Genomic DNA, 11,609 nt, shown 5'->3' on the forward strand with positions numbered 1-11,609 from the left:
GTGTTGAAAGACCAAAAGAGCCGGAGTGGTAGGTGAGTGCAAAGAAACCGTGGGGAAAGTTTTGAAATTCAGATTTTCAAAAGAAGATCATTCCTAAAACCAGAGACCAGGTCCTGTTTGTTTCCTATGCCCCACCTCATCAGTTCTTTTTCCTTTGGGTTATGGTATCATCACAAAATCCACTCTTCCCACCACCCCACACCTACAATATATTTATAGGAGTTCTTCAGTGTTCCTGAAGGAAGAGTAAACAAATAGGTAGGGCTGGGGAGATGGCTCAGTAGAAGCACTTGCTGTGCAAGCCAGGACAGGCGGGCAGGAGTTTGACCCCCACAACCCCTGTGAAAAAGCTGGGTGTGGCAGCAGATACTTGTATTCTCAGTGCTAGAGGGTCAGAGACAGGTTAGCCATCTCTCCATCCCCAGTAATAGACATTTTAAAATCTACTTTATGGTATACTTTGAAAACAGAGGAGTCGGTGTAAGCTAGGTTACTCAGCGATTAGAGTGCTTACTATTCTTCCAGAGACACGAGTTCGGTTCCCAGCACCCACACTGGGCAGCTCACAGCTGCCTGTGATGCTAATTCCAGGGGATCTGACACCTTCTTCTGGCCTCAGTGTCCACTGCCACACTCATGGCACACTCACACAATACACGTACACATTTATAAGTAAGTACAATAAAACTCAGTATCCACGGAAAAGGACAGTCCGGAAAGCAGAGGCTGTTCAACATTAAGCACACCATGGCATTTTCACTGTGAAGGAGATTTTGGAGTGGGTGTTAAACTCTTAGAGCAGTTCATGGGACCTACTGATCTTGAAGGAAGCAATCCCTCCTCATCATTTACTTGAGCCCTGGTGTAAATATATTTTGTTAAATTCATCCCACCTGTGTCTGTCAATTCCTTCACTCCCCTCCTCCCATGGCATTCTGGCTCATGTTTCTGTCTAAAGCTCTAAGCCAGTTATTAATAACAGCCCAGCAAGCTGCATCCACCAAGGGCATATGGTGTTTTCATGGGAAAGCGCGATCATTCTCTTGACTTTGGACTTGGTTTACTGAACCCCTGAACAGTAAGTGTTGGGTTTTTATTTTAAGCAGTGTTGATGTAGGAGGAGAGGTTAATGTGAGACTACAGGAGGGTAAAACTTGCTGAGATTCACAGAGCCTGTTTCCTTTGCCTACATTCCAACATCTCTCCATGTTTTATGAGGCTAATGATAAGAGAGATTAATGAATCCAAATTCACCTCTCATTTCAGGTTTGGCTAAATAAAGGGAAAAGAAGCAAAGGATTGATACACTGTTGTAAATGGCTTGACCAAGCCCCGTGGCTGTGGCCTGCGGCTCCCAGCTCCCTCTGTTTCTTCTCCAAATAGAATCCCAGTGATTTCAAAGGGAATTCTCTTATGGAAATCCATGTGTTAGGGGAGTGGGGAGGCAGGGAGGTGGAGCTGGGTAGGAGACATGGGCTCCTGCTGTTTTCCCATGTTCTGGGTTTGGGTTAAGAGAAGCCAGAGTCTCGTACAGGCCTGTGTCTTACTTGTTTCATAGCCAAAGGCTTTGGCTCTCAGGCCTCTTCCTAATGGCTGCTTCTGAGAGGGTTACAAAGTAGGTCACTGTGTTTTCTGTCTGGCAAGGGAGGGTCGTGGAATCCAGGGATGCAGATGCCTTCCAGGCCCTCATGAGCAGAGCAGATACCTGACTCTCCAGTCCTTTGCCACCATAGCCAGGTGTAGCTGTCTGCTTTGGTGACATGAGTTCCATTCCTGAATATGTGTACCTTGCTTCCAGCTAGAAACATAAAAGAGGCATTGTGGAGAATTGGAAAAACTCAAGTGGGGGCCTGGGAGGGGCAGAAGTACGACTATAAACAAGGTCCCAGCCACTCCGAGCCTCAGCTTCCTCATTCATGAAACAAGAATTGTAATTTATCTTGCAGGGTTGTATGTTTACTAATAGTGTATTTAAGTGGCCATGTACAGTGACAGCTATTTTAATATTGCCTATAAAATCTCTCATTCAATTATTTTTAATATTTGTAGTGAGTTTTGTGCATTTCATATAATAGATTTTTTTTAGATTTTTAAAAAATTTTAATTTTATTATTTTTATTTTATGTGTATGTGTGTATTGCCTGCATGTAGGTAAGTGCACCCATGTCGTGCAGTTTCCACAGAGGATAGAAGAGGCTGTCAGATCCCCTAGAACTGGAGTTACAGACAGTGTTAGCTGTCATGTGGGTGCTGGGATTCGAACCCGGGTCTTCTGCAAGAACAACCAGTGTTCTTAACCACTGAGCCATCCCCCATAATAGATCTTTTTTAAAAATATTTTTTATTATTTCTTACGTATATGAGTGTATTAACCTGCATGTTTGTACATGTACCTGTGTCATGCGATGCCCATGGAGGTCAGAAGAGGGTGTCGGATCCCCTGGAACTGGGGTTACTGACAGTTGTTAGCCACCATGTGGGTGCTGGGAATCGAATCTGGGTTCTCTGGAAGAGCAGCCAGTGCTCTTAATCGATGAGCCATCTCTCTAGCACCAAATCATGTAATTGATCCTAATAAAATTTAGACTCCCTCCTCTTATTTATGCCCCTATATCTCCCCCCACACACTGGGTTTCCTGCATTCTGTCATGTATATTAGGTCCTATCTGCTCAAGCATTTTTACACAGATGTCCCTCAAAGATGTCCCTTGGTGCATCTAGAGACACTCCCTTAAAAAAGATCTACTTTCCCCCACCCAGCAGTAACCAGTTGCCAATATTTCTTTGTCATTCAATTCGTTTAATCTTCCGAATCATCCTGCATTTCAAAATCAAATGCAGAGCCTCCAAACTGTGGTCCTTGGTAGGAAACGTAAGTCTGAAGACGAGGCGATCTTGAGCTCATCCTGCTTTTAATGTCTTCTGTTTTAGAATGGTGTGTGTTGCGCAGTGCAGAGGCTAGATGTATTGCAACTCAAGACACCGAGGCTGCAGCTAGGCTCAGTGACGGTGGGGAAGTTCCAAAAACCATGTCACATCACGATCTTCCCCTCCCAAGCCCCTGCTCTAGCACAGCCAGCATGCCCGAGTTTACTTCCTGTGCATCGCTGCTTCCGGAAGACAGGCTCTTGCTGCATTTGGTTCTATTCTGGAAGTCTGGATAGGACAGTAAGGTTGTCTGACAGCAGCTGCTTCCCACCATGTGACCCTGGGGCTCCAGAGGCATTCATGTTTTCCCTATAAACGTTCCCTATGCAAAGGTGTATTGAATTCCTGCTGCTGTGTACAGGCTAGAAGGGGTCTGTAAGCACCTCATGTGGGTGGAGAAAACAGCTGTACTATGATCAACTTTGATAAGAGTCAGAGTGGGCTTGTCCATGATTCAGAACTGGAGGGAGGGGGCTCCTCTCTGGTTTCCATAGTAACAACTTAATGATCATAAAGGAACACCTTAAGGGTATGCCTCATGGGCTAGGGAGATGGATCAATAAAGTGCCTGTCACACAGCTTGAGGACCTGAGTTTGGATCTCCTGCATCCACACAAAAGCTGGGTGTGGCGGTCCTTGCCTGGAAGCCCAGTGCTGAAGGGGGCTGGGGAGTGGAGACAGGTGGATGCTCAGAATTTGAGGGCCAGCCAGTCTAGCCAACCAATGAGCTCTGGGTTCAATGAGAGACTCTATCAAAGAAACAAGGCAGAGGGTAATATAGGATAGATAGGAATCTTAGATCAACCTCTGGCCTACACACACGCATGCATACATATGTATGCCTGTGTACCCAAACATTTGCACAAAACATGCACATACATACATATATATACGTCCACATACACACAAATTCTTTAATGCCATCTTACCATCCCTGCCCTCACCAAAATGACTGACCTTTATGCTAGTCCCATGCTAAATGCTGGACATAGCATTTCCTCCTCCTCCTCCTCCTCCTCTTCCTCCTCCTCCTCCTCCTCTTCCTCCTCCTTCTTTTTTGTCTTGTCTTTTTGAGACAGGGTCTCCCTGTAGCCCCAGCTGTCCTGGAACCTGGAACTCACTATGTAGACCAGGCTGGCCTTGAACTCACAAAGATCCGCCTGCCTCTGTCTCCCAAGTGCAGAGGGATTAAAGGCATGGTCCACCACACCTGGCAGCATTTCTTTTAAAGGAAGCTTCAGTCTTTCATTTAAACATGAGATCATGTTCTCCAATTTAGCCCTCTGTGTTCTCGATGAAATATGCCTCCAGAGAGCATCCAGTGGCTCTTGGAGGCCATATCTATACAAAAAAACATGCTGGAACTATGGCGGTGAATCGCCGCAGAGATGTATGTTGCTGACCAAGCAAGCAGTCTGAAGGTTTTACCAAAAGCTTCTGGGAATGCAGAGAAGCTTGGGGATTCCCACTCTCCATTCCTTATCCCCAACTAGGGATACCCAAATTTGACTAGGTGGCTGAGTTCTGCATGTTAACACCCACCGAATACACCACTCCTATCCCCACTCCTGTTTCTAAAGAATGGCGGCTGGGTGCTAGTTGTTGGGGGCTCCCTTTGCCAAGCCTGGTACAGCAGGCCCCCAGCCAAAGCTCTGGGCATTTCATCTGGTCTTGCATACTCTGGCTGTGAGACCTAGAGAGGGGTAGGAACTTGGCAGAGAGAAAGTTGATAGCATTTTGATCATTTGGATTGCAGAATGTGTCTAACATCACGTGCCCGTGTAAGTAATTTGAGGGTCAGTGTGCAGTTTATTTGGGGGGGGGGGGGACAGCCATAAACTCTAGCATTCAGGAGACCCAGAGCCCTAGTCCTGAGTGCTGGGCTTTAAGGCATGCGCCACCACACTTGGTGCCAGGAAGAGACACTTTTGTTTACCTGCAGAGAAGAGTTTAGAGCCAGAACACTGACTTGAAATATCTGATATATGGTCATATGCGGCATGAGACACAGTGATGATGTGGAAAGAAAGAGGTTCGGGGAGACAACAGGATGGGAGATGGACAAAGACGAGAAGTGCTCAGGGAGTCCCACTTCCCTCTTAAGCCTGAGGGTTGGGTGGACCCTCGGGTGCTGCCGGCCAAGGCAGGGTTTCACTGACCACTTGTGTTGGCTTCCCCCCCACCCCCCGCCAGCTTTCCACCTCTGTGTGCATCTGAGCCACACCCTCCTTCTTCATCTTGGTTGGGCAGGGCAGGGCCAGCTTCCTGACTGTGCTGCACTTGGTATTTACTCAGTGTCAGGCAGCGTGCTGAGCTTTTGACATTTGTTCTTACCAACCTTGAGATGCTACAGTGACTAAGGCTGTGGGCTTGATGCCAGTCAGAGCGCCTTCCAGGTCCCAAGTCTATCTTGTTAAGTGTGTGGCCTCGGCTAGATCATTGATCTCTCTTAGGTTCGATCTCTCCAACTAAGAACAGTGGTATTAATGTTGTCACTGGCGACGTTTCATGAGACCGAGATCACAGTGTGGAGGCCCCTCACTTAGCTGTAAATCAAACCCTTCTGTTGCTGCCCGTCAGACGTGCTCGTCACTCTCCAGATAATGTAACATCCAAGGATAACAGAGCTAGCCATGTTGGAGGCAGGGTCTAAATCCAGTTCCATCCAGCTCCTACTCCCTTCCCTCCATCTTGCTCACTGCCCAATTGCTGCAAAATACGACTATTTTCAGTTGAAGTTTGCTTTCTCAAGTTTGTCTTGTGACCCTGACTTGCCAGATCTCCAGTGTTCACTTGTGTTTTACACTATTAGGAACTTTCTGATCTTACATTGGCCTGAATCAAAGATGCTGAGAAATGACGGAGGTACAGTCTTCCCAGATAGCCCACTCTGGGAAACACGGAGCGACTTATCCTAAATGTCAAAAATCACTCGGCAGTTACGGCACCAGGACCTGGGTGGCCACGAATGGGCCTCGCTTCTCTAGACCTTTTTGATCAAATGAGAAGATGATGGAAATGAAATATTTCCAGTGCCAACAGTTCTTTAATACTTTCACTACTAGTTTTTTTTCTTAGCTGGAAAGAGGAAAATTGCCTTGAAATTATGTCTTAATTAGTAAGCAGGGTTCAGCAGTCAGCACGGCAATTGCTTAAAAGCCATGGGCTATTTATTTTTTGTATATGTTTTCTCTCTACAAGGTTAATAATATTGATAAATAAAGGTCTCAGATATGTATTAAATCCCCTTTCTGATGTAATTAGGCTCTGGGCATTATTGAATGGGACCTTAATTAGTCCTGAAAATACAACTTAAATTGAAACTCCAGAAATCTATAGAACACACAAAATCCATTTACTCTTAAAAATGTACACATTTTCAATTAATTCCTGAATCACTTGAATTGGGGGCCTTTAGTGACTTCAAATCGCCATTCTGCCACAGAAACAGTTGCTATAGCAACAGTACACTCCGGCCCCAAAGTCTAGCAGTTCTGTGCCAAAGGTCTGTGGCTTGCTAGAATCTTGACTCAGTCCCCTCATTAGAAGCAAAATAAAAACAAGAGCAAAAGCAACAAGATGCGACTTGTCCAGGACGTCTCAGGCTTTAGGCAGTCAGTGAACACAGCCCTGTGGGAGGAGAACATTTTCCAAATGGAGACAAGTTGGAAACAGTCGTCGTTGGCGGCTTTTCAAAGTTGTTCTCAGGTAAAAACTGCCCTTGTGCGTTTCTCATTGTGGTTTTTTACTAGAACAAGACCTTCCCGTCTCTCAGGAAGGCATCTACTATAAGTGCATTATTGACTCAACACTTGCTGAAAACCATTTAGTGTCAGAGCTTGTGTGGGGCGCTGGTCCCCATCGAAGGCTGGAACTGTCTGTGGGGTGCTGCAGGTAGACGGCCATGGCACAGCGTAGTGACTGGTGACATGTTTCTGACAAGTGTGAAATCAGTTCTGCCCACGGTCAGAATTGCTCACACAGCAGCCAACACTGAGTCTCAGAAGACGGGCGGTTTGAAGTTTTGTGTGTTTAGGTGCCTGAGGAGCCTGATAGTGATTCATTGAAGGGGAAACATGTTAGGCTGTAATTAATAGCTGCTACCATTGCTCATTAAATGTTTACTTTCAACGTGCAAGTATTATTTCATTGAATTCTCACACTAACCTGAAAAGGAGAGGTTCTTGTCATCCCCAGTTTACAGAAGTGCTGAGGCCACAGAGTCAGTGTAACTGGCCCAAGGTCTGGCGGTAAGTGACAGACATGAAGCTCAAATCTTGTCTAACTGCCAGTCTGTCTCCCACCCTCCCTTCCTGGAAGCATTCACTTTCTGCCTAGTGAGTGTTCCAGGAGAGGACTAAGGGAGAAACCCATTAGCTGCAAGGGACACATGGTTAGAAAAGGCTTAATGGACAAGAAAAATCAGCCATGGTGGCGCATTCTTGGGATCCTAGCACTTGGAGGCAGATGAGGGTTGCCAGTTTGAGGCCAGCCTGGGTCACAGAGAGGCCAAGACCACCCTGTACTACAAAGTGAAATCCTTCCTCAAAACATCTAACTTCAGCTAACCTCACTGGTAGGCAGTGATCTGAATCTTGTAGTCTGGGAAATGTAGGAAATGGGGAGTAGATTTTCTAAATAAAATAACTCTTCGCTACTGTAAAGATGTTCTGACAATTCAGGGTGGTCAGGCCCAGAGAGGTGACAGAGATAGTCCACCCCATTGTCCCATAAGCAGCTCACCTTTATGAAAAGGGACCAGGACTGATGGAGGAGGAGCCTGCCTATTGATGTCTATGTAGATGTTTTCATCCCAGCCCTATCTATTTCCAAAGTAACAACCCTTTCTAAAGCAGCTTCTATTTGAAAACATTATCCAGTCAGTGAAGTTGAAAGAGTGTGGTATCTGAAGACTGGCATCCTGGCTTCGTGTCTGGATCCACCTCAGGAGACTGGCAGCCATGAGCCAGTGTGCATGAGGGCCCAGTGCACTGCGGACCCTGAAAGAATGGTATTTATCCACTGAGGGAATGTTTTTCAATGGTCTTCCTTTTCAACATATATCTCTAGGGAACTTCTGTGAATATTATCTTAACTGTTAGATATTGATAAAACAGGCAATAGGATTGGAAAATTCTTCTCAAGAAAGAAAATATTTTTGAAACGTGACTCATATGTTTAAGACTCTAAACTTGAATCCAATGAAAAGTGTTTTTCTTTTGATTGTAAGAGAGACTTCACAAAGTATGTTCTGTTCTTGACCAAAAATCTACACCTAACAAAAGGAAATATGAAGGCTGAGGGGAAGGCGGACTGGAAATACTTTTATATAGTAGAGAGGTTTTTGTTGTGGGTTCTGTTTTGTTTTCTGGGGACCAAGGCAGTTAGAAAAGATACTCTTCTTGTGGTCCTAGGAGTCAGGATTTATTTGTATATAAAACCTAGACAGTTGGGGTTTAGAGCCAAGGGCTTCAGGCTGGTGACAGTGGGGCGGGGAAGAAGCAGTGAAGTGGAGCTCTAGGAACAAGAGCCATGGCCCCATCCATCTGCCGCCCGTGCTGTGCGGGGCTTCCACTCTTCAGCTGCCCAGTAAGCAACAAACCTGGCAACTTGAATTATTTGCAGCAGAGTCTTGATGGGGTCAAAGGAAGAAGCCAATGTTTAAAAAACCAAGTGAGAGTTTATCCATTCTTTTCAGTATAACAGTCTATAAAAGAGTAAGCCAACTCCCGGTGGCCTCTGAAAACAGAAAAGACAGGCAGAAGTGTTCAAATGAGAGAAGAAGTTATTTGTGATCATTTGGAGTTTCCATGTAAAACAGACTTGACCCCAAGTAACCTAGGATGTCACATTCAAAATCAAAGGTCCTGTTGTTGCAGCTATGACCTTGAAATGCTACACGTGGGACAGGAACATGATCTTGAGATAGCTGCATTCAGTAGTTTTAACTTGCTGACTTGTTTGAAATTTATGCACACTTTTGCTGCATGCTTTACCAGATATAAATACTAAGAATTTTTTCTGAAAATTGTTGCTGTAAAATAGTTTATTTCTCCAAGAATACTCATTAAATCCAAAAGTAGAAAAATCACTTCGATATCAAAGTATTGTGATATCTTTGTCATCACATGTATTGTTGGAACAAACAAATTTGTGTCCTTCCCAGGATTGTGATCTAGAACCCAGGGGAAGAGGCAGACAGGAAGCTCCTAAATTCCTGTTTGCCATGGGCATTTTGAATGACATGGGAACATGTTCCTGAGCAACAGAGACTTGAGTCTTGGTGATTTTATCAATAGCACATCTCCTTCGGTGTGTTTCACTGGTGAATTTAATGTTCTTTCTGATCATATTGTTATAATAATTGGTTTAACAAAAATACAATCAATATGGATTACTTTTAAACATAAGGAGAAGGGAGATTGGCAGTAACAGACTGAAGTTGTAGAAGCAACAGTTAAAAAATAGAGCAGAGGAAGGGACATCACAGCGAGATTCCACCCGAGTGCAACTAAGGTGGCCTCTGTTGGTGTGCAAATGGCTTCCGTCTGGCTGGGCTTCCCCTTGGTATTTCAGTTATGAAGTTTAAAATTTTTAATTCTGGCCTGTAGGTTAATTTGTTTTGTTGAGGACAAGGTCTAAATAGCTCAGATAGGCCTAGTACTCTGCATGTAGCCTCAGACGCACGATCTTGACTCAGCCTCCTGAGTGCTTGGATTGCAGGTACATGCCACCACACTCAGCTCTGGCTACAGTTTAGTGACTGGTTTAAAAGTGGTTTTCAGTGTATTGACAAGAAATGAAGTATGCAGTCAGGCATGGTGCCATCAGTACTCGTAGCACTTGGGAGACAGCGGCAGGTGGAGTTTTAGGAGGTCATGACCAGCCTGGTCTATATAATGAGTTCTAACAACCAGGGCTACATTGTGGGTGTCTCAAAGGAAAAAAAAGAAAGAAACCTGGGGTGGCTGGAGGCTCATGCTTATCCCCCCCCCCCAAGTCATCGCTGCCCTGATCCTAGACTAGATCTGCTATCACTAGATTGGCAATTTGTGAGGGTGTTTTCAAGGGGGTTAACTGAGGAGGGAAGACCCATGGCAATGTCCGGTGGCCTGGGGCATCCCAGGCTGAATATGTAGGCGAAAGTGAGCTGAGCACCAGCACCCATCTCTCTGTTTCCTGACTGTGGGTGCAATGTGACCAGCTGCCTGATGTCCCCACCACCACGACTTCCCCACCATGATGCGATGTATCCCCTCAAACCATGAACCAAAACAGACCCTCTTCCCTCCAGGTCCTTCTTGTCGGGTATTCTGTTATAACAAGGAGAAAAGTAACTAGCACAGTACCCAGTCTCCTATCAGTTTACCCTTTTAACCCTTGTCAATCATTTACATACTCCTGAACCTTACTTACATGGGGCCATGTTTTCAACTTTATATAAAAGTACTATCAACTGTAAGCATTGCCATTAAAATCAGGAACCAGGCAAAGATGTCCACTATCTCCACTCCTTTTCAATGTGGTGCTTGAAACTCTTGCTAGAGCAGTAAGACAGGAGAAGGAAATTAAAGGAGTACTAACTGGAAAAGACGAGGTCAAACTATCACTTTTTGCAGATGATATGATACTATACCTAACAGAGCCCAAAAGTTCCACCAGAAAATTCCTAGAACTGATCAACACTTTCCGTATAGTGGCAGGTTATAAAATCAATCTACAAAAATCAGTAGCCTTTCTATATACCAATAACAAGCAATTGGAGAAAGAGTACAGGGAAATGCTCCCATTCACAATTGCTGCAAAAAAATAAGAATATCTTGGAATAAATCTGACCAAAGACACCAAAGATTTCTACAATGAAATTTAGTCGCAGGTTATAATATCAATCTACAAATATCAGTAGCCTTTCTATATACCAATAACAATCAGTTGGAGAAAGAATATAGGGAAATGCTCCCATTCACAATTTTGAGAAAAAATAAAATATCTTGAAATAAATTTGACCAAAGACACCAAAGATCTCTACAATCAAAATTTTAAATCATTAAAGAAAGAGATTGATGAAGACACCAGCAGATGGAAGGACCTCCCATGTTAATGGATTGTAAGAACTAATATTGTGAAAATGACTATCCTATCAAAATCAATATATAGATTCAATACAATCCCTATCAAAATCCCCATGACATACTTCATGGAATTAGAAAAATCCATCTTTAAATTCATATGGAGGCACAAAAGACCCCAGATGGCCAAGGCAACCCTGAGCACAAAGAGCAATGCTGGGGGGATTACTATACCAGATCTCAAAGTATACTACAGAGCCATAGTCATAAAAACAGCATGGTACTGGCACAAAAACAGACACATAAATCAATGGAACATTCTTGAAGATCCAAACCTGAGTACACACAATTTCAGCCACCTGATATTTGACAAAGGTGCCAAGAACACACAATGGAGGAAAAACAGCATCTTTAACAAATGGTGCTGGCAAAACTGGATCTCCACCTGTAGAAGAATGAAACTAGATCCTTATCTTTCACCTTGCACAAAAGTCAACTCCAAATGGATTAAAAACCTCAATGTGAAACTGGAAACCCTGAAACTATTAGAAGAAAATATGAGCAGTAACTTACAAGATACAGGTGTAGGAAAGGATTTTCTAAATCAGACAG

The 11,609-nt window shown here is 44.2% G+C and overlaps 1 protein-coding gene across 2 annotated transcripts in view; it reads left to right on the top strand.

Moving 5' to 3' along the window:
* Nucleotides 1-991: 991 nt before the first annotated feature.
* The window catches only part of Mrln (myoregulin), a 16,782-nt gene continuing 6,164 nt past the window's right edge, over nucleotides 992-11,609 (top strand). Inside the window, exon 1 of one of the 2 annotated variants that reach the window (XM_017802103.1) lies at nucleotides 992-1,078. Coding sequence is in view for 1 of the 2 variants with exons in the window: in XM_017802102.1 (XP_017657591.1) it covers nucleotides 6,583-6,636 (54 nt within the window). In the remaining variant the exon portion in view is untranslated. Of the gene's footprint in view, nucleotides 1,079-6,571; nucleotides 6,637-11,609 lie in introns of those variants that run through there. The other variant, XM_017802102.1, reaches the window with a different exon arrangement.

The sequence above is a fragment of the Nannospalax galili genome, unplaced genomic scaffold (assembly GCF_000622305.1).
Source record: "Nannospalax galili isolate Female #2095 unplaced genomic scaffold, S.galili_v1.0 scaffold684, whole genome shotgun sequence".
Classification (NCBI taxonomy): Eukaryota; Metazoa; Chordata; class Mammalia; order Rodentia; family Spalacidae; genus Nannospalax; species Nannospalax galili.